Source organism: Tympanuchus pallidicinctus, unplaced genomic scaffold (assembly GCF_026119805.1).
Source record: "Tympanuchus pallidicinctus isolate F22 unplaced genomic scaffold, pur_lepc_1.0 scaffold7, whole genome shotgun sequence".
NCBI classification, from domain to species: domain Eukaryota; kingdom Metazoa; phylum Chordata; class Aves; order Galliformes; family Phasianidae; genus Tympanuchus; species Tympanuchus pallidicinctus.
This window is the reverse complement of record NW_026294791.1, coordinates 28,869-54,055: the sequence shown is the minus strand read 5'-3', so window position 1 is coordinate 54,055 and position 25,187 is coordinate 28,869. Positions and strand designations below refer to the sequence as shown.

The window sequence follows — 25,187 nt, the reverse complement described above, 5'->3', positions numbered from 1 at the left end:
TATGAACCGAAAAACAACAGTGAAACTAAGAAATACAGCCCATCTGCAACTACCCAATCTGTGCAGAAAATTCTTATCCAGCTGCTTGACCTCACCTAGTGCAATCAAAGTAAGCTCTACAGAAGGAGAAAAAAAGACTTGTGGAGAGGCGTATTTCCATTTGCAGACAAGCAAAGAACAGCATTCTGTGAACTGAAAACTAAGACGCGAGTATCCAACTCAATGTCTTCTCTTTATTGCCTATCTATTCAGCTTGTGCAGGCAGAGAAACAGAGATGTGGACTAACACACATTTTTCTCCAGTGTTGGACCTTGATTAGAGGCATTCCAACAATGTAATTAATAGGAAACACAAACTCCTAAGAGGGTAGGAGAAAGGCAAGCATGCATTTACGGAGACAACAGGTTCTGGTGAGCAATTTTCTCCTTCAGAAGCTAACATCACAAGCCCTTGCTTCTGAAACATGCAGCAGCATTCCAGTTCATTTCTCATAAGACTCTGCAGGTCTCACTCATTAAGAAGTATTCGCAATTTCTGTCTCATGAGTCTGCATTATTCCATTAGCAAAGAAGCACATTATTCACAGAAGGATACACTATCTTCATCTCCCTCATCTAAAATACCTCGATCTCTGTTACTGACAACTTACTGCTTGGCACAGTTTTGGTGACAAGCATTGTGGATAGCCTAAAGGTATGCAAACTTGGCAGCTACCCTGCCTGGGCAAGTTCTGTCTGCAGAGGCTGCTGCTCTCCGTTCTCCCCTGGTAATAATAAATGGCTTCTGTACTGACCTGATCAAAGCGTATTCCAGTTTTCCATGATATAAGACTGAGCAACAGTCACTCCAGAAAGTGTAACGCGTGCTTCATTATAAAGTGAAAGTAAAGGATTGCCTTCATAAACACAGCAGTGTTCAGCTCTCCTTGCAAGTCTATGCAAGGAGCCAAGTGAATGCAAGCTGAAGCCTGAGCATGAAAAGAAATCTCATAATGCAGTCTCCAATGAAAAACAGTAATTTTTAGTGTCTATCGTTCTTTCCATTTTCCAATCTACTTTCTCCTCTTATAAATAACCATTATTCTGTAGTATAAAGGAGCTGACATTTGAAACAACTGCAGAACTTTGGAAGTGTTTTCAGGTGCGGAAAATAAATGAAAAATCCTGTATCTGTAGGGAGATAGTTTCACCATCTCACTGAAATAAACGTGCAGTAAGGCAAAGCCGGCACAGATTCTGGGTCAGTATAACAGTTACCTAATGAAGGACAACTTCATGAACTTCTTGTTCAGACACTCTGTTGAAGCTTGGCTCTCACCCCATAAGAGAAATTTTTAAGAGACCGAAGATTTAATAGAAGAAATCTCAGGAGAAATGAGCCACCATAAATATTCTAATTACAACTTATATTGTCTCAAAAATCTCTTCAAGTGTATCTCTCAGAGGTCTCGTTTTACGATAACTAAACACAATTAACAGTTACATTTGTTTGTGCTGGATCTTACTTTGAAGTTTTGCAGACCCATCAGGAACAAGTATCCATAAACAACCAGAATGCAGGACGTTCTGTTCTTCACAGAACATTTATAGGACACAAACTCTTGTATAGTTCCCAGCATGTCTTAAATGTGCTGGGGGCCCCAGATCTGGAATCTGACATAGTGCTCCAAATGGGGCCTCGTGAGGGCAGAGTAGAGGGAGACAGTTGCCTCCCTCACAGCCACTGCATTTATTCCATTTTAATAAGATGTTTACATGAAATACAACCAAACTCCACGCACAAACCCTTCAGAATTACAGCACTAGCAATGTACCATACCTATTGCCTCACTGAACACTCCTATTAACCCCATTGCTCAGTACTTCAACCACTGGCAACAGCTCTGTTCTCTTCAGAAAGAAAAATCAGTGAAGTCCATATAAATGCTTCTCCTTGCAGAGTAAGACTTCGCTTTCAGTTCCTCAGGCTTTCAGATCTTTAGTGGTTTGGAGGATCATTCGGTGCTCAACAAATTGTGAACATTTATACTCCACTGTACCTTGAAAAGTGCATTAACTTCAGCAGCCACTAGGATAGGATGTAACTGTTCTCTATGCACCTCCCATCGCTGACATACACAGCTTGCAGCCTACCCCTCCTGATATCTCTCTTCATTTTCAAAACTGAAGAGAAACTTAGTCCCTGATTACAGAAAATTGACAGTGAGGTTAAGAGCAGCTCAGTTTATTTTATCAGCTGAAAGCAAAGATAGGTTTACCCACACCCACACCATACACACCTAGTTGTCCTGGATTTGGCTGGGATATTTAAGCCATAGAGGTCTGTATGATGCTGTGTTTCAGATTTCTGGTGAAAAATTGCAATGAGAGCACATAGATGCTTTGGCTGCTGATGAGTAGTGCTTAAAGAATCAAAAACATCTCAGCTTCTCATGGTCTGCTACAGATGAGGCTGGAGGCACACAAGAAATGAGCAGGGGCCACTGACCCCAACTGATGAAAGGGACACCCTACACAGTTTGATGCAGTGAAAAAGGGGGAGGAAGCAGAAGAGGATGTTACCAATGCCTTTGTTTTGTGTGCGCATGCAGCTTTTGCAGTACTTCACAAACTGTTTTCATCTCAAACCACAAGTTCTCAACTTCTAGCTGTCAGATTCTCTCTTCTGCCTTGCTGTGGGAAGTGAGCGAGCTGTTGTGTGGTGCCAAGCTGTCTGGGGGTTAAACACTGTAATGCCTCTCCTCCTACAGAAATCTCAAAGTCAGAAGCAAATTCAGCGCAGAAGATGATTTTTCTCCTCTTCAACTCTTGGGAATATATTCTGAGAAAGCATTTTACTCATCAAAACTAGCTAATCCTTATGTATAATTGATGGATATCAAGATGTTACAATCACAAAATAAACAAGAGAGTTTGGCAAAGTGAACTATGATAACAAAAGAGAATAAATGGAAGGCTTACCCTTATGCTGGGCTCACCACAAAACACCAGAAGGAGGGATCTCCAGACAAGATCCTTCCCCACTGGCAGCCAGCTCTTAAATAGGTCTAGGAGGGGGGGGGAGCCAGGCTCCACCCCTTCCAGCAGCACAGCTGAATTGCCTTCACCTGTGCTCCTCTGGCTGGCTCATGGCTCGCCTCAGGTGATCAATCAGAGCTTCAGGCCGTGACTCAGCAGTTCCCATACATCCTTATTTACTTTGTTTTACTTAATTGGGAAAAGGAAAGTAAAAAAGAAACATTAATTGTCTTAAAAAAGTCTGAAACTGCTTCAGGGGTTCATGTACTGCACTGAGTGCACTGATGACTCCACATGGTTAGACAAGTCATGTGGGGATCTTGCAGCAGCAATAAGTTGAATCTGAACCCAGGTGCACCTTACTGCAAAGAAAGCTCTCTAAGCAACATTTTAGGAATCGGTGCCAGATGGCATACTGTACAGTGGAGCAACACCTTCAGTGTTTAGTGAACTGTTTCCAAGAACACTGTCTCACCAGACATTAAAAATGCACTTAACATATGTTGTATACCAGTTACGGGTCAGTTTTTACTTTACTTTGCTCTTAAGAAGCTGGTGTAGAATGTAGAATGTACAATTAAAACAGCACATACATACCTGAAAGTGCAGTCATCATCCCAGCAACTGTGCATTACTAACAGCAAGCCACAGCACAGAATGGTTTGGGACCTCTAAAGATCAACCACTTCTGAGCCCTGTGCCACAGATACACCCTCTCAACTCTGCCCCTGCAAGGCTCCATCTGGAGTACTGTGTTCAGATCTGGGGCCCCCAGCACAAGATGGGGCTATGGGAGCAGGTCCTGAGGAGGCCATGGGATGCTCGGAGGCTGCGGTACCTCTCCCATGGACACAGTCAGAGAGTTGGAAGTGTTCAGTCTGGAGAAGAGGTGGATCTGGGGAGACCTCAGTGCAGCCTTCCAGTACTTTACAAACTTTATAAACTTCCAATACATTATAAACTCCAAGGGAGTTTATAAACATGAGGGAAGTGACTTTTACTTGGTCTCATAGCAATAGGACAAGGGGGAATGGCTCTAAACTTAAAGAAGGGAGACTTACGCCATTTATGAGGAGGAAGCTCTTAACCCAGCGCTGATGGGGCACTGGTACGGCTGCCCAGAGCTGTGGGTGCTCCATCCCACGTGCTCAAAGCCATGGATGGGACTCTGGGCAGCCTGAGCTGGTGACTGGCAAATCTGTCCATGTCAGGGGGTTTGGAACTAGATGATCTTTAAGGACTAGCCCAATCTAAGCCATTCTATGGTTGGATGATTCGATACAAACGATGTAAAGTTCACAAAACTGGCATTCACATTGAAAGAACTTAAAAGCACGCACTTAAGTGTGGGAAGGGTAGCCTTTTGGATTAGAGACCTTCAGTATCAAATTCATATGTTTTATCAATCAATTTTTTTTCCCTTGCTCACTGCAAAACTAACAGAATAAAACAGAATGACTTAAGATATTTACCTGTTATGAATAGGTCCTCTGAACTTTGGGTCAAATTTCCTTGGTTCACCTGCATTTAAAATGAAACAACATAAAATCATGTCCTTATTAAAAATAAAATCTATACATGAGGGTTGTTAACAACAATCTTTAAAGAACATCTTCCATACACCCCCATTTACTCAATTCTGTGCAGGCATTAGCAGTAACTCACCAAAACAACTACCTGGTTTCGGTAGTCAGGATCAAAGTTGTTTTCCCTCAAGCTTAAGAAATTGGAGGGTGCCCCTTTTACCATGTGATGAAGGTAACATGCATCCTGACACTGCATCTATCCACAGTGTTGACAACACAAAGTTGCTGATACTCGAGAGCCAACAACTGTATCTCACAGACACACGCTAAGAAACTTCTTGTTTGGCAGCAACACGTGAGTGAAGTACCTGTGTGGAGCTGCAAGCTAAACCCTTCTGGTCTGATTCTTCTATCAAGAATCGCTCTGTATTCTAGAACAACGACGCCATTTTCCCCTTCATTTATAACTGGTGAAAATCAGGTGTACAAAGCTTTCCCACAGACTGTCAGTGGAATGAAAACAATATTTTAAGAGATGCACTCCTGAAAATGCGTGGAGTTTACTAGTCAGACAATACTGTGTAAACTCTGCGTTTTCCTGATATGGAGAGCACAGGTCAGCTAGTTTTGATGCATATTTTTGGATAAATATACGCGATACTTTAATCATATCAAACACGATACTGTAGTAGTTTTAAGTATTCTCAAAGTGTTTAGATTCGGGCAATTAAATCCTTTTTTCTGCTTTTCTTTAAAAGCAGAGTACTGAATTGCCTCAACATCCCACAGCAGTGTGCTGCGAGTGTTTCTAACAGGCATTTCTGGAGCACTTCCAACAAGTGTGATATGGAAAAGCGGGTAGGACGAACTGCCTTCATATGTAAAAAGCTAAATTGCAAAAGAATAATATTTCCAGTTTGTTTTTTGAACATAATGAAGATAGAAGAAAAACACTAATTGTGACAAACACAAAGTCAGGGAAAATTCAAAGTCACTTTCAGCTTCTCTGGTGTTGTTTACAAAAGCGTGCCACCCAGCACCCGATACTTGCAATTCCAGGAGCTTCCATTAAAACAACCACAACCTTCCCGAGGCACCCGTAAAGCACAGTCTCAAAAGAAATGATGTGGAACTGCTTTCTGTAACAGACAGGATCTGCCTTTCCCGTTAGGGAGGAAAAAACTTTTATTATGTACATTTTTAAAAGATACAGAAACACAGAGAAAACACAAAAAGTCGTGGGCATTGTTTACTGAACACAGACACTGCTCTGACGATTTATGAACTAGCATTTGTGTCTACTACATCCAACTAAATAGAGCAAAATGAACCCCCTTTTCTGTGGCAACTCCTACAAAGTAAAGAGTCCGTGTTATTGCAGCAAACAGCCTAGTTAGACAGCTGAACACTGCAGCAGTGCATGCTTCAGTCTAGTGTTTGTGAAGCATTACATTGGTAGCTCTCAGACAGAATTCAGCTTTTCCAACTCGACGTGGAATAAAATGTCTCGCACCAGCGCCTCCCGTGCCATGCAGGATGGTTTGCTCACAGTAAGCCGTTACACTGCCAGCACTTCCACAGCCTGTGCTGTTTGACCATTAGCTGTCCTTACATTTCACAGCTGGCAAATCTTTCTTCCTCTATAGCTCTCCCACAGTACAAGTTATGCAAAGATGTTAAATAAGATTTCCTCTGCCAAGTCTCAGTCTGAAATATAAACTATCTGCTGTATACTGATTTTTCATTCTTGTCTAATGGGACATTTACCTGTGAAGATGTCATCATTTACTAAATTATTTTCTCAATAAAATGTACATTTCAGCTTTCTGCATAGCACAGAGCGCAGATGCGTCAGAGCCAAAAAGTCTTTGCATTGCTGCTTCAGACAGAATAATGCCTAAGTACTGAAAGGAAATACAAGCATTGCATTTACTGTGCAAAACCAAAACGCTGAAGCCTTTTTTTCTTAATAAACCAGACATCTCTCCTTTCATCTACAGACACACAGAATGCCCATGTGCTGATCTTCACCAGCATGAAACTTTCATTTCCTGAGCAGTATGATTACGAAACCTATTACAGAATTCTGTAATGAGACATACATAGGCATTCCTATGGCAAATTTTAAAAACTAAACTACATGCTGGAATAACAAAGAAAATTTCTAAGTAAACCCTTCACTACACAGTGACAAAAAATACATATATTACAATCGAATATTATAACTCACAAATAATGCATGTCATACAAACATACAACTCACTTTGCTATTACAGAAAATCAGTGTCCTCCAACGTCTACTTTTTTGAGATACGTAGCATAATCAGTGTCAGTAATACAAAATACGGATCATCTCTAGAATATGAGCCATCAGTTGTACACCCAGCTACCCCCTGGGATGAGGCTTCCTGTCACTGTGCTGTGCTGAGGCTGGAGGAATGGCCTCCAGCTGCACCAGGGGAGATTCAGGTTGGACATGAGGAAAAGTTTCTTCTCCAAAAGAGCAGTTAGGCACTGGAAAGGGCTGCCCAGGGAGGTGGTGTCCCTGCAGGTGCTCAAGGAACATTCAGATGTGATACTAAGGGACGCGGCTTCGTGGGGAAACGCTGGTGGGAGGTGGATGGTTGGACTGGATGGTCTTGGAGGTCTTTTACAACCTTGGTGACCCTATGATATAAGGATCTTCCATGTCAACGATTTGTTAAACATCTTTTTCAAACATGTTTACTCATTAAGTAAGATAGGATTTTTTGTATTTGATTACTAGTATCTGGCATGATATTTTAATACCAAAATATCTGGTTATGCTTTAGACTGATTACAATGTTAGGCAAAAACAGATCTGTCTAGAAAACAACATTGAAATTAAAAAGCCTTGTGCTAATTCATGTGCTATTCTCTGTATGGAAACAAACACCCTGTAGCAGCATTCTTAAAGCAAAAAAAAACCAACAACAAAAGAGAAAACACCGAACAACCAGAAACCGTAAAAAATTATATAAAGAAAGCCATTCAAATAGAGATCTGGTGACTTGTGGCTATTGTTGCTTTACTAGAGACTAAAATTTGTCTATATGATTTGTATAACGCCATACATAAGATGATGATGAACGCCTGCTTATTTGAATGTAGCTAGTCTATAGCACGATGAAAGGAGCAGCAGCTCCCATGGCTGTTTTTGAACCATTAGATGCACGGTTACAAATGGAGTTTGTAACATGATGCTAATTAGGCCCAGTGCTTCAATGGAGACTCGTATTTTCAGTGCTTCTACCTTCAGCTCTGACACTGCTGCTATTTACTGTCAGACGTGCTCTGCCAGCAACGGCTCTGCGTCCGGAACAACGAAGGCATTCACAAAATGATAACAGAGGCAGATTTAATTTAAGAGTTTATTTAAACAAATAAATTACTTGCAGTTGACCGAAAGCAGTCAGAAGTGACCCTCTGCTCTGAGCTTTTTCTTCTTATTAATACAGAACACACTTCAACTGCATTCTCTATTTTGTCTTTAAAAAAATCCCTCTTCAATCAAAAGCTTGAGTTTAAAAAAACGTGCCCTTAAACAAAAGAGGGCAACTGTCACTACTGATGTTTCTGTCTCTGGAGACCCCTACAGACCCCCTGTTGTAGTTTCCATGAAAATAACCAGGAGGCATTACTTTCACAGCAACCTATGTACGTGAATGCCTCAAGAAATGCAATAACCAGCCTCCCTGAAGAAAAGAAATACATTACCAAAGTCACAGTCATTTCTATTCCCGTTACGTAACAGACAAAATTATTTAAACAATCTGTTTTCCTCACTATGATTTGAATCTCTACCCTGCTAAGCCCTGTTTTAATCACTATCCAGCTAGTGATGGAACACCAAAGTAATTCTGTGTTCTCACAATTAGAATAAAAGACAGCATTCAGATTTAAGAGGGGGAGGAGAAAGGAATTAAAAAAAAAAACAAAAAAAACAACAAAAGAATGACAGAAAGAAAAGCTTTTTCATTATTTCTTTGCCCAGATTTTTCTCCCTTAAGTATTTCCCACTCTCTAGAGAATTTAAGCAAAAATCTGGTCCAGAGTTCACATTCCATCCTACTTATACTCCCACTGTTGGAGCCGTTTTGATTGTCTTCCACAGCTCATCACCAGCAATGAAGTGCCTCCCACAAAGAGTTCTGACCACGAAGTACTGGGACTCTGTGGGATACCTCTGCTATTTTGTCGGAGATGGCTGCATACACACAGCTGCATTTACAGTTACTTTGGCTGTATTACTTTTTCAACAGACTTATTGGAAAAATGGTCACGTTTATCTCCTGAAGTGTGATCTTCTTCTTATACTTTCTGTAAGTTTTTCAGTGTTAGCAACATACAACTCACTAAAAACTAACTGAAAGAAAACAAAAGACGTCCTTGATCTATTAAATGTTTCCTGATCTTTAACTGCACTGGCTTTATGTGGTGAGGTTTTGGCAGCAGGAGGGCTGCAGGGGTGAATTTGGCAAGAGCCCAGGCAGGTAGGTGTGTTAGGTAAGAGCCAGCTCCAGATGGAACCGCAGAGACTTTGTTGGCTGTGCCTCCAGGATAAGATATTTAAAAGAAAGGGAAAAAAACCAAAAAGCACGCCGTCGAGCAGTATCAGCGGGACAAACTACCCTGCAGACACCGAGCGCCGTGCATTAGGAGGCTGAGGAGCTGCCCGGTGCCTCTGCAGGAGCCCACGTGGGATCAGTTTGGTAAAGATGGCATCAACAGGAGGAACTCGTGTGGAGCAGGGGAAGAATGAGGATGAAGGAGCAGCAGAAACAAAGCATCGCGGACTGACGGCATTCCCATCACCTCGCACCACTCACGTAGGTGGTCGAAGGATAACGGAGAGGAAGGCGGGTTTTGTTTGCTTTTGGCTCTGACTGCCTGACCATTATTAACTGCCAATAAACCGATCTTCCCCAAAGCCGACTTCGTTCTGTCCGTGACTGTAACCGACCAGCGATTTCTCCGCTCGCCTCAGCCTGCAGCAGCTCCCGGTGCCTCTGCATGAGCTGAGGGAGGCGGCAGAGCTGCAGGCGGGCACCTGGCGGCCTGACCGGGCCAAGCGCCACGAGAAGCAGCGCAGCTGGGAGCGCCGGCAGCCGGGGACCGCGCCACTGAGCGGCGGCGCGGGAAGATCGCCTCCGCACTGAGCGCTTGGTTTCACGCACGCAGCATCCGTCACGAGTTGCGGATGAGATTCGCAATAACACTGGAGCAGGTTTTCTGTACAGCTGAATGTGCCTTCCGCACACAAGTGAACAAAATCACCTCTAACGACTCGCTCGTCCATGTCTGTCAGCAGTTCTGCCAAAAGTAAATGGCGGCTTTCCCTACGGGGAAACAAATGTGCATTGTAGAGAATTAACAGCTAGAAATCAAGGGCAAAGTCATGCTGATAGAAATACTTTATTCTTGCATTCACCCTTATCTGTGATGTTGAAACCACTACAGCAAGGGTCGGTAGGAAAACGTACAAAATTCCTCTACAAGGGAAGAAACAGTAAAAGAGCAGGCAATGAATTACAGCTGATCTTCAAAGCAAAATAATTCTTTGTAGCAAGAAGATATAGAACATAGAGAGACAGAAAAGAATAAAAGACTGAGCAAACACTTCTGATTCAAGGTGCATAGCGGCTGCAAATTAAGCAAAAATTGATATTTGTAAATGACAACTGCTACAGTACAGGAGCTTGCCGTCTATAATAATATTTCACATAAACATTTATCGAATGCAGCAGCACAAACTCATGATTACTTAAAAACGTGTATACTCCTAACATAACCAGCACGTGATTGAAAGTTTTCAGCTCAAATGATGGGCAGGAAGCTGTAGGTAATCACAGTGCAACGCAGCTAACGAAGCTGAGAAAGACAACACACACAAGTGCACAGCAGCGCACAAAACTGCGAGTTACTTCATCTCCTAATCATGTAAGCACTCAGCTTTCATCTGTTACAAAAAGGAAAGATCAGGACAAAGACGAAAACAAACCAATGCACTCTATGGAGCAATCATGTAAAATACAATACTGCAAAGCTGTACTGTGAGTGAGGGGAAGCACAGAGGTATTTGACTTTGCCCTTTATTATACTAACAATCTCTGATATCCAAGTTAAACTGCACTAACATGAGGAAAACGTGTCTGAAGATACTGCCCAGCTGTCCTAAGGGCCTGCAAGTCCTTATCAGATTTATACGAGCAGGTGGGCAGACACAGCAATACCAACATGCTCAAAACAGCACAAAAAAGTACAGCTACATAGATTAGTCTTATCTTTTCCTCCAGTGTTCCAATCAGACTGAAGAGCTTGCAGAATAAGAAACAATTTTCTCCTATAGTTTCACTTATTACACAATATAGAAGTATCAGCTATATTTGCTAAATCTACAATGACAAGCATAGAGAAGTTATTTATCTGTGGCACACTGTAGGCAATCTGCTTCTTCATCTTGCCTGAAATAACATTCTCAGAAGTGTCAAATCTAAGAAGTCCATTTTCAGTTTTGCGGGCTTTTAAGGAGAGCTTTAAGAGGGTTTGAGACACTGGCTGGAATTCAGAAACTTCAAGTTGCAGATGTTGTTTTCTAATAGTTGCAAACTGAAGAGGTGTTATCAGAACACTGCTTCAAAAGCCATTCCTTCTCGTAGTTTAGTTCTCATTGCACTTTGGTGACTCTATACTTCTCTGTCTTACATAACTGTACTTCCACTGCCCTTGATTTTCCCTGTGCATTTTGAAGTAACGTGAGATGAGACATTTACAGTGCCATGCCACCTTTCAGTCTCAATGCAGTGAGCGGTCAGTATTAACGAAAGATATTTTTTTGTTCAGTTTGAATTGATGGAAGCACAAGACCACTTCCATAAGACAGTGCCTGTGTTCAGCTGCTCATGTGTTTTCTGCTCCAGTACTGGAATTTTGTTTTGCAATGAACCCGAAACAAACCTAAATCACTAAAATCCTGTTAGAGTGTAAAGAAAACCTGACGTCGTACCAGCTGTTATTAGAAAAACCTAGGATTATCATATGCATTGTATTAGTACAGCAGGAGCAATGGCCTCAGCCCTGCCAAGCTATTGCACATAATTCGCTACCTAAACAAGTGAACACGTTTTGAGTGTTTGGGTCTGCAGCTTTAATTTCACTGCTATTTGCAACACAGTTGTAGTGAATATATGATTTAGAGAGTGGTTATAAGCAGGCTGCAGATCATTACTAACAGCTCAATCATAAATTGGTGAAAAAAAAGTATTCGTCTTGAGCTCAATTCCCCCTTCATAGACGCATCACCCAAAGAATCGATTGCTATATTGACACAACTGCTGTGATACCTCTGATTCTGCAGAACATTTTAAAAAAAGGAAGCTGGACTAACGCTCTGGGGTTCATCACTTCTGAGCACAGAGATGTGCTCTTCTTTTGACAGCAGTACTGCACAATTAAGTTACTGCATTGACTTTTTGTTTTATTATATCAGCATCTCCCTGGGAGATCAGTAAGCTGCTAGGACAAAAAATTCTTCACACAGAAGCTCCGTGTTTTGAATTTCTCAATTTGCTGGAAGCTAGCAACAACCTGTTGATTCAGTTCTAAGTTCTGATTAAGTTTCTAATGCAGTAGGAACTATCTGAAAATGTTATATATCTACATAGGAAAGATGATAATCTCGGAGTAGTCTGTAGTATTGCTTTCCTAAACCACAGGAAAGTATTCAGAGTCAGGAAGGCAATGTACAGACTAGGAAAAGCTTGGCAATGTCTTCTGAAGACAGAAACAGGTATGAGAATAAAGTAACTAAGAGGCAGCTGGTATTTCACTACCATCTTTACCAGAACAGAATCACAACATGAAGCAGCTGTTTACTTGCGAAATTACTCCTCTTTTTGATCTGTACTGGAACGTGGTTTTTACAATGTTGGCACAGTTTTTACAGTGTTGCTAAATCTGCAGCGAATTGAGAGCTTTGCCCTTGGTATCACTCAAGCAAGACAGGTTTTCTCATCACCCTTCTCCTGGCCTTGCTTACAATAGCCATGCTGGGAAGAAGTCTAGGAAAAGAGCTCTTGGCAGCTGCATGCTTTCATTCCTTTCACTTGCAAAGCCCCATTTCTAGGTATAACATGTAACTTCCTGGATCATTCTAGGGATTTCATTTGTTTGCTACACAAGAAAAGTGCAAACAAGATTTACTTTTTGTGGACTAATATTTGTTTTTTAAGAAAGTTTCATCGATTCCTGCTTCTTTACTACCCCAGGGTATGGCTCCACTACCTACACTTTAAAAAAAAATATTCCTTCCCTGCATGGGAAACCCTTCATTAACAGCGGATAAAAAGTAAATCCAGCACTTTTTAGTAGCTCAGCTTGTTTTTGATTTGTTCTTGTTTTATAAGTAGGGGCTTCTGGTGGTTTTAGCAGGGCTTTTTTGTTTGTCAGCTTGCTTTTGTTCATTTTGTTCTGTTTTTAAGCTTTCTCAAGAAAACTTTTCTCATATGCATTAAACTTCACGACTTCTGCTTCAAGACTGCGCTCAGCTGCAAGCTCTCCTTCAGCCCGCAGCTCTTACACTGGGGCCTGCCTTGAGTTGTGGCAAAATCTGGGCTGGTCTTACAGTACAGAAATACAACGTATGCAAATGCTCCACTACTTGCTTTCCAAAGGAAACTGTGCTCATGCCTACACCAATTCTGTTACTGATGTTTTGTCTCATTTTAGTTTTCAATTTCCCAGAACCTAGACAGATGCCAGAAAAGTGTGAACGAGGAAATGTACATGTATTATCTACATATTTTCCTAAACAATTTAACATGTATAAACATTTTATTGCCACACAAATCTCCCTCAAACATTTCAGTTACTTAAGGGGATAAATAATGTGATGGTTCAAGAGCACTGGTCACAAGGACATGGTGCTCATTGCCATTTTTACTGCTTGTAGCAGTTGTCTGGATGCTAGCACAGATATTGTATTGTACTGGAAGCAACAGAAAGGGGTATTCATGGATACAGCTCAGTGCCTTTTTTCAGCTACAAAGCCATCGCGCTGGAGCTATTTATCATTCTCCTGGGGGGGGGAAGAGGAGGAACTGTGTTTTTCTATGCAGTTAATCAGCTGCTTTTTAGCAACCCTATCACGTCCGAGGAATTTTCGCATAGAAAAATACAAGTGATGAAGAAACAATTAGCTTCACTGTAGCATCCAGTACAAGTAACATTGGAGAACAAGAATCAGAGCTACTATTCAGCATATCCACTTATTTCAAAGGATAACAATTATGACAAACACCAATTCTATCACATTTCACAGTACATCAGCTTGTACAAGTGTAGATGCTCTGCACGCAGTTGACCCAGCAGGAATCTGCTAACCTGAAAAAGATAGTTGCTTTCTTCCAGATATTGGTCACTGTGCAAATAAACAAGTAAGGAGAATTCTGGCCAGCTCATGCGTTAGGGCTCTTCTTTCTGCTGACATGTTCATCAGCCAGAACAAGTCCCCATCTTTTCCACGTCAGAAGCACATACCAGTCGTGTACTTTAACATTATTGTCTAGCTTCTAATTTAAGAAACAGGTACAAGCATGTACCTCTTTCTGCTGGAGAGGTAACCCACCAAAATGCTTTTGAAAGCTCCAGTCATTGGTTCTTTTTAGGGGACAACTCCTTTACATCACGCTCCCTGAGATACTTTGGGGGCTTGTTGCCAAAGATGACCTGAACACCCAAGACAGAACTCCACCTAATTCAAACGGCCGCCAGGCATTTATTTCCTGTAATACTAACAAAAGTAAAACACTGACCTATAATAAATCTGCTTCTTCTCAGTAAGTACTTATGAGGCTCATCAGTGCTTTCCCAGCCTCGTGGAGTTTATACCATTTGCATGACACTGCCTTGAATGGGATCTCGTTTGCACCTTCAGGTCACCATATTCCACCTAGTACTGAGGACAACTATTTCCCCTCCTGGCTTGACTACTAACTTTCTCCATCCAAGAGAAAATAAGGAATGAATTTTTAAGCAGCTTCCCCTCAGGGCTGAACGCAGCCTCCAGTGACTTTATCAGGAGCTGCTACAAACTCTCCCTAGGGTAACATCCCACAGAAACACTTTCTGAGTTCTGGCTCTCTCTTGGACCACCACTCAAGTAAGCGACCACAAAAAACAGAGCTGATACGAACTTTGAAGGGCTATCCTTTGTCTTCTTCTTTTTTTGGGTACTGCTGCTTCTTCAACCTCTGACTGAAACATCTTCAAAGTCCCAAACGGACCATTACAATTTAGCAGGAAAAGGCCAAATGCAAAAACCTTACTGTCCAAGCTTGATTATATCTTGTACAAAGCACAGCCACTATATTCTGCTCAGCTTTCACTGTAAAAGAAACAGAAAACATGGGCATCCTTAGAGGACTGAACAAAGCAGAGTCTCATACGCCACCATACGCTGCTTCCCTAACCTTGCAGATAAGATCTTACGTTCTTTGACAATTCTCAGTCAATTTCCATTATCCCACCAGATGTCTCTGCACTGCTGCATTAAGCTAATACAATAGCTAATACAAACACACTACTGCCTTCTTGTCACAATATGCAGATGCTGCAGAAAAAGCCATTCCATTATTTACACAGGCAGATTTTGTAAACATGACTGCCTCTGACACAGGTACTACAGCAAAAAACAGTAAATACAGCTAAGCAATCATGAATGCTACATGCTTTTGCACACCAGGAGTAGGTGGGGAAAAAATGTGTTCACATTCAAGTAACAATCAATTACCAAACAAGTAATCAGTGACATCTACCTGTGCCAGCCCGGCGCCCACCGCCTGCTGAGTCTTCCACTGACACAGAAGACACCCAGTCGTCCGTCCAGCCTGCTTCACTGCTGGACAGAGGTGTAACAGGAAATCTCAGACCAGCAGAAAAAAAATGGTTTTGTGTTTCGGAAGGTAGAATAAGCCTTTATCAAACTGAGTGCTCTCAGATACGCTCACAGAACACAGTTCTATAAATTATCACCAGTTATCACTAAGCGCTGACTGCTGGGCCCCAGATGTCTACGTGTAACAGACATTGAATCTGTTTGGTTTTCAGTGTTGTCAGTGGATTCTGTTACTTCGGTGACACTGTTTATTGCTTTGTTTCCAATTGCTCTTACACTAAGGTACACTTTGAGTAATTCGAGAGCTTTCCCATCTCAGAAAGAAAAAAGCCAGCCTGTCAGTGCAGCTCCTGGCCACGTCCTGAGAATGGGCTCATCTTCCTTTTTCCAACATGGTGATAAGTATTGTCTCTAAATGTCCTTGAAATTTATGTCTTGAAAAGATTCCCAGAGAAGCAGGCATACAGTGGCCCTCTTGTACAAGTAGGCGGAAGTTTCCTTCTAGAATGGAAGCTCACTGCAGAAGACTTCTTACTTTCAGACTGTCAAATTTTTACCATTTTACTTTTACAACAAGCACTTTTCCCTAAGTCTTCTACTCTTGGAGGTCTGCTCTTATTATGCTGAAGATAGATTATAAATTACGTTTTGCTATTTCAGTTACACTGGCAGTACTTCCTGTTGCAGTAACACCAGTACTACGATCAACCCACCAGTGAATCAGTGGGATTCATGGCCCTGCCACATCACTCTATTCTACAAAAAGGAAGCATTGGAAACAGTATCTCAAAAGCCTGGCCTAATCAAAAGAGTTAGTTCATAGTAATGTAAGATATGAATTGCAATGCAATACCATTGTATAATCAATGGATATTAAGATGTATAATTGTAAAATCAATGGATATTAAGATGTATAATCAACGGATATTAAGATGTTATAATCACAAAAAGAACAAGAGAGTTAGGCAAAGTAGACTACGATAATAGGAGAGAATAAATGGAAGGCTTACCCTTATGCTGGGCTCACCTACAAAAAACACCAGAAGAGGGGACCTCCAGCAGAGATCCTTCCCCACTGGCAGCCAGCTCTTAAACAGCTCTAGGAGGGCTGGGGCCTGGCTGCACCCCTTCCAGCAGCACAGCTGCACTGCCCTCCCTGTGCTCCTCTGGCTGCCTCCTGGCTCGCCTCAGGTGCTCAACCAGGGGTTCAGGCCGTGACTCAGCAGCTCCATGCGGCCACACACAGTGCTTCAGACCGACCGCCTGCATGCACTCCTATTCTGCAGAGTATTATACTGGTTGGAATAACATCTTACTTCGAAAAAGTGTATCCACATAGGAGGTTTGTGATAAAGGTTACTATTCATTATTCCACAAATGCCTTTCTTTTTCTCTTCTACTCTTCCATGTAGACGCACTATGTTTCTGATTCAACTGAATGACCAGAAGGCTCTATTTGCATAGTGAATCTCAGATTACAGCACTGGCATTGCTACTAACAGGTCTTTGTGCTGTTAGCAAAGGCCCAAGACAGAAGCACACCTGGTCTGTTTTGTCAGAAGTTTTATCAGAGTCCAAAAAATCCAGTATCTTCTGCTGTAACAGTATTTCATTCTTTAGGGACTTACGAAGAACAGTTCATTTGTTTTGGACAAGGAAGATCACGCTTTGAAAATAAAGCACTGATTATACTGTAGGCATTCAGAGAGCAAGAATAATATTTCAAACAGATTTGATCAGCAATTAACTTTAAAAGCTCCTGTAAGTGGTATAGGTTGGTTAAGCAATAGGTGTCAATAGCTTGAGGACCAGTATATTAGTTTAGCAAAAGGAATTCATGTGTGCCAGTTCTAACACTCTCCAGTTTAGCTTTGCTTGGTATGTCAACAGTCTTGTTTTTCTGAACCATCCCTGGCTCACTGAAGCACTGTAGTCACAATAGACTACTCATATCTTTGCATCCACCAGGTGCAAGGACTTTTTATGGAGTTTCACATAAATTGTTGTGAGTTACAGTGGTTGAAGCTCTGGAGAGCGTTCAGAGAAGGGCAACAAAGCTAGAGAGGAGTCTGCAGCAGAAATCTCACGGGGAGAGATTAAGGGAACTGGAATTGTTTAGTCTGGAGAAAAAGGAAACGTTATGTCATGTTTTCAAAAAGGGGAGGAAGGAGGACCCAGGGAATTACAGGCCAGTGAGACCCACATCTGTGCCTGGAAGGTCATGGAACAGATTCTCCCAGAAGACAAGGCACATGAGGGATGAGCAGGTGATCCAAGACAGCCAGCATGGCTTTACCAAGGGAGGTTGTGCCTGACCAAGCCTTCTATGATGGAATGACAACATTGGTGGACAAAGGGAAGGCCATCAGTGTCGTCTACCTGCATTTGTGGAGGCCTTTGACAGGGTCACTCGTCACATCCTTATCTCTAAATTGGAGAGATACAGATTTGAGGGGCGGACTATTCGGTGGATAAGGAATTGGTTGGGAGGCTGCACAAAGGGGGTTGTGGCGAATGGCACTGCGTCCAGTGGAGGACGGTGATGAGTGATGTCCCGCAGGGGTCTGCCTTGGGACGGTGCCTTCAACATCTTCATCAATTACGAGCCCGACTGCACTCTCAGCAAGTTTGCCGACAGCAGCGAGCTGAGTGGTGCAGCTGACGTGTTAGAAGGAGGCGATGCCATCCAGAGGGACCTCAGCAAACTCAAAAGGTGGGTCGATGTGAAGCTAACGAGGATCAACACAGCAAAGTGCAAGGTTTTGCACTTGAGTTGAAATAATCCCAGATACAGACTGGGGAAAGAACTCCGTGAGAAAAGCTCTGTGGAGAAGGACCTGGGGGTCCTGGTAGATGAAAAACTGACCAGGAGCCAGCAGTGTGGAAGGCCGATGGTATCCTAGGCTCCATCAGAACAGGAGCAGCCAGCAGAGACAGGGCGGGGATTGTCCCTCTACTCTGCCCTTGTGAGACCCCAACTGCCGTACTGAGCCCAGGTCTGGGGCCCCCAGTATAGGAAAGATGTGGAGCTGTTGAATAGGATCCAGAGGAGGGCCACAACGATGCTCACAGCGCTGGAATACCTCCCCTGCGAGGACAGGCTGAGGGAGCTGTTCAACCTGGAGAAGAGAAGGCTGTGAGGAGACCGCATTGCAGCCCTGAAGTATTTAAAAAGAGATCATAGAAAGGAGGGGAATCAACATCTAAAAAGGTAGACAATGATAGGACGAGGGGGAACGGGTTCAAGTTCAAGAAGGGAAGCTTTAGATTGGATGTCGGGGGGAGGTTCTTTACAGAACGAGTAGTGAGGTGCTGGAACAGTCTGCCCAGAGGCTGTGGATGCTCTGTTCTTGGAAGTGTTCAAGGCCAGGTTGGATGGGGCCCTGGGCAACCTTGGCTGGTATCAGATCTGGAGATCGGTGGCCCTTCTTGTGGCAAGGGGATGGGAACTTGATGATCCTTGGGTCCCTTCCAGCCCAAGCCATTCTATGATTCCATTCTACGATTCTGTGATAGTTACCAAGATAGAAAGGTGTTCATTGTGGCATAATAAGCAAAAGAAATTTCCTAAACTGGGGGAAAATAGCTAAAAAGTCAGCCAAGGACACTGGGAAGAAGCTGATGATGGGAAAAAATGAAGATGAAGATGAAGTAAAGAGAGAGATGACTCCCAAAGCTATCTTTTATGCTTGCCCAGAGGGACATAAGCATATATTAATGAGTTCTTGGAGAAGAATGAATTCATATGCAAATGTATTGTCTTTATTGTTTAAAGGTAACACTTGAACTCCAAGAGGGCGTGTTTGATTTGCCATGCCTGGTACAAGCAGTGAGAGTAAAGAAATGCCAGTTTTCCAGCACTGCATTGGAGCTAGAGGGTTTTCTTCTCAGATTTTTCCAGTGACGTAACTATCTCAGGAAATGAAGCACAACGACCACATCACCTTAGTTACAGCTAGTGTTTAGGTGTGTATGTAGTTTCTCACCCATTTTTCTTTTAACAGAAAGGAGGCAACACTTTAAAAAAAAGATGACCCCTCCATATTCATGCGTATCTCCAATCGTGCGTATCTTCTGCAGTGAAGTCTAAATGCCAAAATTCATTTCAATGGCCATAAGAAATAAAACTTCAATATTTGCAAGATCAACATGCTATCATAGGACCAAAAAAAGAGATAAAGTTGCATGCTGAGAAAGTTCTAACTGAAGGAGACCTCTCTGTTATGAAAAACAAGAAACATGCTGCAACGCGCTCCTCCTGAAACTGTATCTTTTTCTCCCCATTCTTCTAAATTTTTCTCTCACTGTGAATTGTTTTATCTACAACTACTGTATTAGCAAATGTGCTGAAGTTCCGCGCCATCAGCTCAAACGCACATGCTTCAAGAAGTGATTTACCTCACCCAAAACATGCGCTGCAAGGTCTAGATAAAGGATGCCGACCTGTGCGACCTGCTATAAGGGAACCTGCTTTGGCAGGGGGGTTGGACTCGATGATCTCTGGAGGTCCCTTCCAACCCCTACAATTCTGTGATTCTGTGATTCTGTGAGACCGTGTTTTCATCAGAGAAAGAAAGGTTTGATTCATCTGAAATCAAGTTTCTGAGTATAAACGCTTCTGAGTATATTCAAGTCGTAGAGCCACAGAGTCATATAATCATAGAATGGTTTGAGTTGAAAGAGACCTTAAAGATCCTTTAGATCAACCCCCTGCCATGAGCAGCGATGCCCCCCACTAGGTCAGGCTGAAATCCGAATCAAGTGTTCAATATCAAGCTTCAGCTTTAATACAAATGTCATCCATTCATATGAAATTTGAATGTCAGACAGCAAAATTAGTTACATATGACGATATACAACAATTTATCAGCAGTGGCTACAGAGACTTTATCTGTAGCGGTGTCACAGCCCAAATCTTCCACTATGTGACACTGTGGCTAAATACAGGTCATTCTCCTTAGACTGAAGACGTCCTTCAACCTGCAAGGTTTGTATGTGTAGCTGGATGAAATTAAGAAACTAAAAATGCAGGCCAGACCACAAGATGTAACATGTACTGATAAAAACCTTCTCAGTTCACCAACAGGCTTTCCAATGGAAACAGAAGAACCTTCCTCAATTGGGAATTTAACGTAGTATTTTTAGTTAAAGAAACGTGACATGACCACTGATTTCAACAATCTCACAACAACAATTAATACTGCAGTTAAAAAAAAGCAAATACCACCTAGATTACAAAATAAATAACCCATAATCTCACAAATCTGCTCTAGTGAGAAAAGAAAGTAATGAATAATTTCTGTTCTTTGCATCAATGGCAATCTTCCTGCCATGGAAGAACTTTCTTTTTTCTTAATCGGAGTCCTCTCCTGGAGAGAGCCCTTCATAAAGTCAGCATCATTGTTCATGAGAAATCTGTTGTATTTAACTCACATTATGGTTAAATATTGCTGCAACTCCTGGAACCAGCTTACAGCTGTTGTGAGGAAGGCTAAACTTAAGTAACAACTGCAAAGTTTGTTTTCAAAGTTGAACTCACACGTGCATCTAGAGAAATAACAGCAGTAGGCTTCAGAATGCTTATCAAAAGCCTCTACCAAGCCATACCCAGACTAACAGGACAACCGTGCTGTCTTGTATTACGAGATTCCAGTGAGCTCATCTAATAGCAAACTTGTTACTTCAAAGAGAAGTCTGAGGTACTGAAGCTATTCACAAAGACTAACACCAGCTGTTAACTGTGGGCTAGACTGTCTCTTCAGATTGACACTGATTAATAAAACAAACAAACATAACTACAGTAAGGGAAGGATTCACATTTTCCTTACATACACTCCATGTTTTCACAAACGAAGGTAAAGTAGCTTTTTCACCAGGTCGTAAGCATGAGAAAAGCCAAACCAAGAGTTTTCCTTTTGGCCAGATCACAGTTCAGACCACAGAAGTGAATCGTGAAATTGGGTTTCCTGAGTTGTAAACGTGTCAGCAACACCTATGATGTCAAGGCAAAGACTGTTTCACCAAGCCATTGCTGCCCATTTGTACATCTTAAGCAGTTAGCAGCAGCTTGTTGGACTCATGGAGAAGGAACCTTGTTTCTGAGGGGTTTGCTCATTCTGCAGATTTTTTATTTTATTTTAGGCCACGGAAATCTCACATATATTTGGAAAACTAAAATCTGTTTTGTAGCAACGCCTTCAGATAGCCTAAGCAGCTTCGCAAAGCCTTTCTCCTTCATCATAAATGCAGAAGTTTCCAAGGAACAACCGAAGCAGCGCTCAAGCACGGGGATGAAGTGCTGCCCCCGGTGACCTTCTACCCTCCGGCTGGCAGGATTCAGGCAGAGCAGCGCTCGTTCTGTCCCCGTACCCCTCCTGGCCGCGGAGCTCCCGGTCCGTACGCCCCAAACAACAGAGCCCAGAACCCAGCGCTGCCACCGGCACGGCGGGCTCCCGCAGCCCCACGCGGCGCCGCAGCCCCCAGTCCCGCAAAACCGCTCCCGCGCGCCTGGGAGACGCCGAGGCCCGCCCGGCCCAGCCGAGCCTCGCGCTCCCACCGCCCGCGAGGCCCGGCGGCCCGAACCCTGCAACGGAACCGGAGCGGCGCGGCGCGGCCCTGCCCAGCGGTGCACCTGCCGCCACCGGAGCGCGCGGACCGCATCCCGCCGCCCGCCGCCCGCCTTCCCGCCGGGCGCAGACAAAGCGCGTGCGGAACGCCCGCTCCAGGAAAGCGGGCGGAGGTTCTCGCCCGCTCGCTCCCGTCTCCGCGGCCGCCGGTTCCCCTTCCCCGCTCCGTCCCGCCTTCCTCCGGCCGGGCAGCGCCCCGGGGCTCCCGCCGGCCCCGGGATCGGGGCGCCCGCTCCGCTCATGGCATTCGCTCGGGGAAGCGAACTCCAGCCGCCGCCTCGCGCCGCCGGACCCGCGCCGTAACCAGGCCGGGGGGGCTCAGGCCGCGTCCGTGCGCTAACGCCACAGCCCGCTCCGCCTCGCTCCCGGCCCGGTGCCTACCGTAGGGAGACGCGGAGGTTTCTCCTTTCCTCGCCATCGTCCCCCGGCGCCCTCCGTGCTCCGGCAGCCCGCCGCTCAGCGCGCTCTTTGTTGCCGTGAAGGCATGAGAGGAGGCGGCGGCCGCGCAGCCCCGCTCGGCTCCGTCGCCGGGAACGCCGCCCGCACCCCGCGCCGACCCTCCTGTCCCGCCGGCTCCGCGGCCGACGCCTGCGCCGAGCTCGTGGGGGCGGTGCCCGAGCCGTGGGGGGGCGGCGGGCAGAGGGGGCGCCGAGGGCGGGCGCAGGGCCGCAGGACGGCCGGCAGCACGGCCCGCAGCCGCCCGCCACCCCCGGCTCGGCCGCTCCGCTCTGACTCCGCCCGCGTCCGGTCTCGGCGACGCTCCGCAGCCACTGAGCGAGCGCGGTGCCGGCCAAACCCGCGGCGCGGGGGCTCCGCGCTGTCGCCCGACGCCGACGCTGCCGGGAGGAGCGTTGCGCCCCGCGGCACGGGACGGCACGGCAAGGGACGGGACGGGATGGGCGGCGGCAGGCTCGGCTCGGCTCGGCTCGACTCTCGCGGGCCGGTAAGCGATCGCGCCGCCGTGAAGGGGGATGAGGCTCCCCTGTGCCCAACCCGTGCCCTGAGGCTGGAGTCTTGTCACGGCAGAACTGCGCGGTCCCGGAGCCGCTCTCTGCTCCGACCTCGGCCCCCCCGGCCTCACGAGCAGCTGCGGGGGGCGCTTGCCGCCCTCGGCCCTCGGCGGAGCTGTCCGGGCGTCCGTGCTGAGCGGCCTCCGGCTCCTGCGAGGAAAGGCAGGGAGCTCGCAGCGACTGCTGAGAACCGACGCGCTGTGACGCGTGGATGTACGCGCAGAGATCTGGATTTTCAGCATCCTGACCGAGAGGAATTTTCGCACTTCGGTTTTGAGCGAGGCTGTTTTCGTAATTCTGTCCAAAAACTGAGCTGTGATCATAAACTCCATTCGGTCCTGACAAATATAGACTACCGGCCATTAACTTTCCTTTAGTTTCCACCCACTTCTTGTTGTTTTAACAGAGCAATGATCAAGAGCAAGTAATCTGTTTGCTCAGATTCTTTTTCAGTGTTGGCTCCATGCACTCTTCCCTTCCCTTTTCTACTCTACAAAAGTTCTTACCAGCCATTCTTGTTGTCTCCCAATCCAATTTACTTCCTCTAACGCTTACTCCTATTTCTATTAGTAACCGCCTTGGTCCCTGCTTCCGTTTCTTCTGATCTGTTCATATTCACACTTTAACTTCATGTTTTGCCCAGCTGATTAAATCTTTGGTCCAGCAGAGACTTCATCAATCCACTTGCTGGAGTCATGGTTCATTTATCTCTCGAATGAGAAAAAAAGTTATATCTGTGAGTTTATTGATGAATAAGAATCACCATCAGTCAGATTAAGGCCTAATCTCTACATACTAAGCAAGTGCTCTAACCAGTGCAACACTGCAGGAGGTCAAAGATAGTTGAAACTGTTCAGTACAGAAGCTTGCTTCCAGAAAGTACATGGACACACGTCTTGAGGGGCAAGTAGTGAATTTCACTTCAGAGATGCTTCTAGCCTGAGTTAAACTCTCAGCAGCAAATTGTAACACGTATTCCTGTCCCAGTTTCCTCACTTGGCTGATTTCAGTCAGCTACTGCCTCAGACTGCGTCAACATGAACGGTTTGGTTCTGATGAGGGCAGTTTTGAGGTGAATCTCCCAGGCATGCCCCTGCCTCCTCTAACTATGCTTTGATTTACAGACAGATTTGAAGGCACATTAACTGAATTTTGGATTAAACTAACTGGAAGACATGATCTAGGAATGCACCTGAGGTTCTCCAGCCCTTCACTAGGGATATTCAGTGTAACTCAAAGCAAAAACCCACCCAAATGCTTAGTAGGTCTTGGATCCAACCGTTTTACCCTACAAATTCAGCATCATTGGTCTGCACTATTTTCCGAAGAAGGCTTTATGAAAGAATCACCTGCAAAGAAAGGCTGAGAAAGTTTGAGTTCTTAAGCCTAGAGAAGTCTCTGAGGAGACCTTATAAATGGCCTTCCAGTATTTAAAGGAGGCCTATAAAAATGATGGGGAGGGACCTTTTATCAGGGAGTGTAGTGACAGGACAATGGCAACTGTTTGTAACTAAAAAAGGGGAGGTTTAGTTAGGTATGAGAACACCACGAGGATGGTGAGGCACTGGAAGAGGTTGTTCAAGAAGCTGTGGGTGCCCCATCCCTGGCAGTGCTCAAGGCTGTGCTGGATGGGGCCCTGGGCAGCCTGATCTAGGGGAGGCGTCTCTACCATACCAAAGGCTGGATCTGGATGATCTTTAAGGTTCCTTCCAAACCAAACCATTCCCTTGGAGCACTGATTTATTCAGTCTCTCAGACTTAGGTATATCTCCAACACCACTCCAAGTTGTCTTTTAACTCCAGTGCTAATAAGGAGCTTATTTACTTAATGAAGGATTACGGATCCTAGTCTAGAAAGCACCTACAAATAATGTCTCAATTCTTAGCACTGTAGAATGTAAATCCTTTCCTGTAGTTAGTAAACATATTTAGTGTAATTTCTTTATGGGTGTTCAGGTAGCTCAGTCAGTCAGCTGGAGTTACCTAAGACAGCGCATGCTAACTGTGACATCATCTTATATAGGTTGGATGTTAAGAAAAATTTCTCTGAAAGAGTGGTCAGGCCTCTGGAATGAGCTGCCCAGGGAGGTGG

The 25,187-nt window shown here is 44.4% G+C and overlaps 1 protein-coding gene across 1 annotated transcript in view; it reads right to left on the bottom strand.

The window, feature by feature from the left end:
- The window catches only part of SLC44A5 (solute carrier family 44 member 5), a 59,339-nt gene extending 36,666 nt beyond the window's left edge, over window positions 1-22,673 (bottom strand). Inside the window, exons 1-2 of the mRNA XM_052666098.1 lie at window positions 22,467-22,673; window positions 4,491-4,539 (exon numbers count right to left, since the gene is read on the bottom strand). Coding sequence (XP_052522058.1) covers window positions 4,491-4,539; window positions 22,467-22,503 — 86 coding nt within the window. The 5' untranslated portion in view covers window positions 22,504-22,673. The remainder of the gene's footprint in view (window positions 1-4,490; window positions 4,540-22,466) is intronic.
- Between the last annotated feature and the right edge of the window lie 2,514 nt (window positions 22,674-25,187).